General features: G+C 39.5%; 1 protein-coding gene across 1 annotated transcript in view; it reads left to right on the forward strand.

Moving 5' to 3' along the window:
* Positions 1–2,587, forward strand: part of LOC101858154 (centrosomal protein of 104 kDa) — a gene marked incomplete in the record, with an annotated part of 38,985 nt that overhangs the window by 29,624 nt on the left and 6,774 nt on the right. Inside the window, 2 exon segments of the mRNA XM_035973526.1 lie at positions 1,154–1,296; positions 2,068–2,159. Coding sequence (XP_035829419.1) covers positions 1,154–1,296; positions 2,068–2,159 — 235 coding nt within the window.

The following is a 2,587-nucleotide window of genomic DNA, read 5'->3' on the forward strand; positions in this document are numbered from 1 at the left end:
CACACACACACACACACACACACACACGCGCGCACACATTTATATACACATACTCTTTCACTTGCCCTTTCTTCACACATGCCTATACACTCATTCACTCATGATATATACTTACAAACACACCAACAGTCAGACACATATGACAGAAATGAGCTATTGTTAACAATAATGCTGTTTAATCTAGCGAAACCGTCAGTATCCCGACTACTCCCAGCTGCCCTAGAGTGTAGACCCCCTAACTATGTTACTCTTGGCCTACCTCTATCTTTTGACTTATGTTGCAAAATGTGTCATGACGCAGTGGAATCAGGCGCTCGTCAATTTTTAGGCATATGGAGTTATTGGTGTAATTGTGAAGCGTGTTTACTTGTCTTTCTTTCAGTGAATAAAATACCCATCCATCTTGAATAGAAGTTGAGATATTTGCGATTGAAGGAGGTGGGGGTAGCCTGTTTTCTGAGGTAAAATTTGCGAGAGAATGGCCGCCAAAGTTTGGTTACTTCAATAGCTTGAGAGTCCTTGAAAACTGAAAATTTACTTATTTTGTGCCATTTATCAACATTTAAAAAAAAGTGAAATTCAGAAAGAAATGTATTTTTAAATGGCTGTGAAAGATATTGAGCCTAAAAAAAAAATTCGACAAAAATTGCCAAACCAGAGGAAAAGCCTTTTTCTTTAATTTCATTATTTTGACGAGCGCCTGATTTCACCATGATGCCTCTCAAATGTATTTCTTAGCTTTAAGTACACAGAATGTGGAAGGTTATTCCACGTTTTTGTTCAGGCATTTGCATCTTTCAATTTTCAACTGATTTACTCGTCAAGTATTTTTTCCTTTACCTATTTAATGTATTTCCATGAAAGTAAAATATTGAACCGAATAGAAATGAATACCCCATGTAACGAATATTAAGTTTGATTATAGATAACAGGGATTGACTGGGGTTTCGTAGGTTTATTATTTGACAATAAACAACCAAGTGATATCAGGCACCTGTTCAAAGGTCATACTTGACAAATGGAACTGGCAGCTCTCCAGGTGAACTGGCATACTGTATACCAACATAACGATTTGAAATGTCCGTCACCTCTCCCATCCCCCTTACATGGAAATAACATTTCTTGATTTGATGCCGCCCCTTCCCCCTACCAGTGGCTTCACCATGGACAATGTGATGAACTTCAACGTGCAGGCTTTACAGCACAACGCTGGTGAGGTCAGAGAGGTCACAGAGAAACTCATCAAAAAGATGTACAAAGACCACGGGGCTCCCATCAAGGACTACCTCCCTGCAGGTGAGTGTGGGCTATTGTGTGTTGTCTGAGTACAGTGGCACCTGTTTTAACAGCTACCTGTATAAGGCAGTCACCTGTATTAACAACCACTTCCTTCTTCTTCTCGTGCATATTTATAATCATGTATTTTTGTATGTATATGTATCTTTGCCATTGTTAACCAAAGTGCCCTTCTGGGACAAATTAAAGTGTAATTTATTATTATTATTATTATTATTATTATTATAATAATTTTTTTTTTCACAGTAAAATGACACTGTAAGACACCCACCAGTCTAAGACAACAACTTTTCTTTTTGACAATGGGTGGCCGCTTTAGAGAATTTTGGCTGTATTGATTTAAGTATTGAGTATTAATGTTCCTTTACTATTTGCGCGGGTGTTTGAAGGGAAATACTAGTAGATCCTTCTTTCCTTTCCCTCCGTTGTTTCTGTCTGTCTGTCTGTCTGTCTCTCTGTCTGCCTTCCTGCCTGCCTGCCTTCCTGCCTGCCTGCCTGCCTGTCTGTCTGTCTGTCTGTTTGTCTGTCTGTCTGTCTGTCTGTCTGTCTGTCTGTCTTGTTATTTCCCAGCACGAAATGGTTGTTATTGTGTGGATGTGCATTGTTTTACTCAGACAAATAATGACCATTTAATTTTGCTCTCTGTTCATGACAAGACGAGCGTGACATAAAGTGTAGCTGTAATAATCAATGTTTTACACCCTCAAGTTTTTGCAGATAAATTTTTATGCTATTTTCATGAACTTCTCCCCCTTCCCCCACCCCTCACAGATGATGAAAAGACTCGCAAGAACACCCTGTGGAGACAACTGTTTGAATATTTTGATCAAGTCGACGGAAAACCATCCAAGTCTGACCTGAAGGTAGTTTCCTCTACTTCTTCTGCTGAGAACGTTGTGTTTTCATTTCTTTGCCAAAAACAGTCCTCCTCCCTCCCCCCCCATTTTTACATTTTCCCCCTTAGCATTTTACATAAACTTATCAAACTAAATTAAACGAGGTCTATCTCAAACAAACAAGCAAACAAACAAACAAAAAAACATACAAACAAGCAGTTGTGCCCTGAAGCCTAAAATACAGTATTACTCTTTAGTAATGAGAGTTGGCAAACAAAGCGGGAGAGAGAGAGGATTGCAACAGAATGCCCAATTTGAGAAAATAACTAAGAAAGCCCTGGATTGCTTTTCGAAAGGGGACCTGCTGTGTTGTACTTTAGAACCCACACATTTCTTCTTCTTCTTCTTCTTCTGCTCCTCCTCCTCCTCCTCCTCCCCCTCCTCCTCCTCCCCCT

This window comes from Aplysia californica, unplaced genomic scaffold (assembly GCF_000002075.1).
Source record: "Aplysia californica isolate F4 #8 unplaced genomic scaffold, AplCal3.0 scaffold01362, whole genome shotgun sequence".
Taxonomy (NCBI): domain Eukaryota; kingdom Metazoa; phylum Mollusca; class Gastropoda; order Aplysiida; family Aplysiidae; genus Aplysia; species Aplysia californica.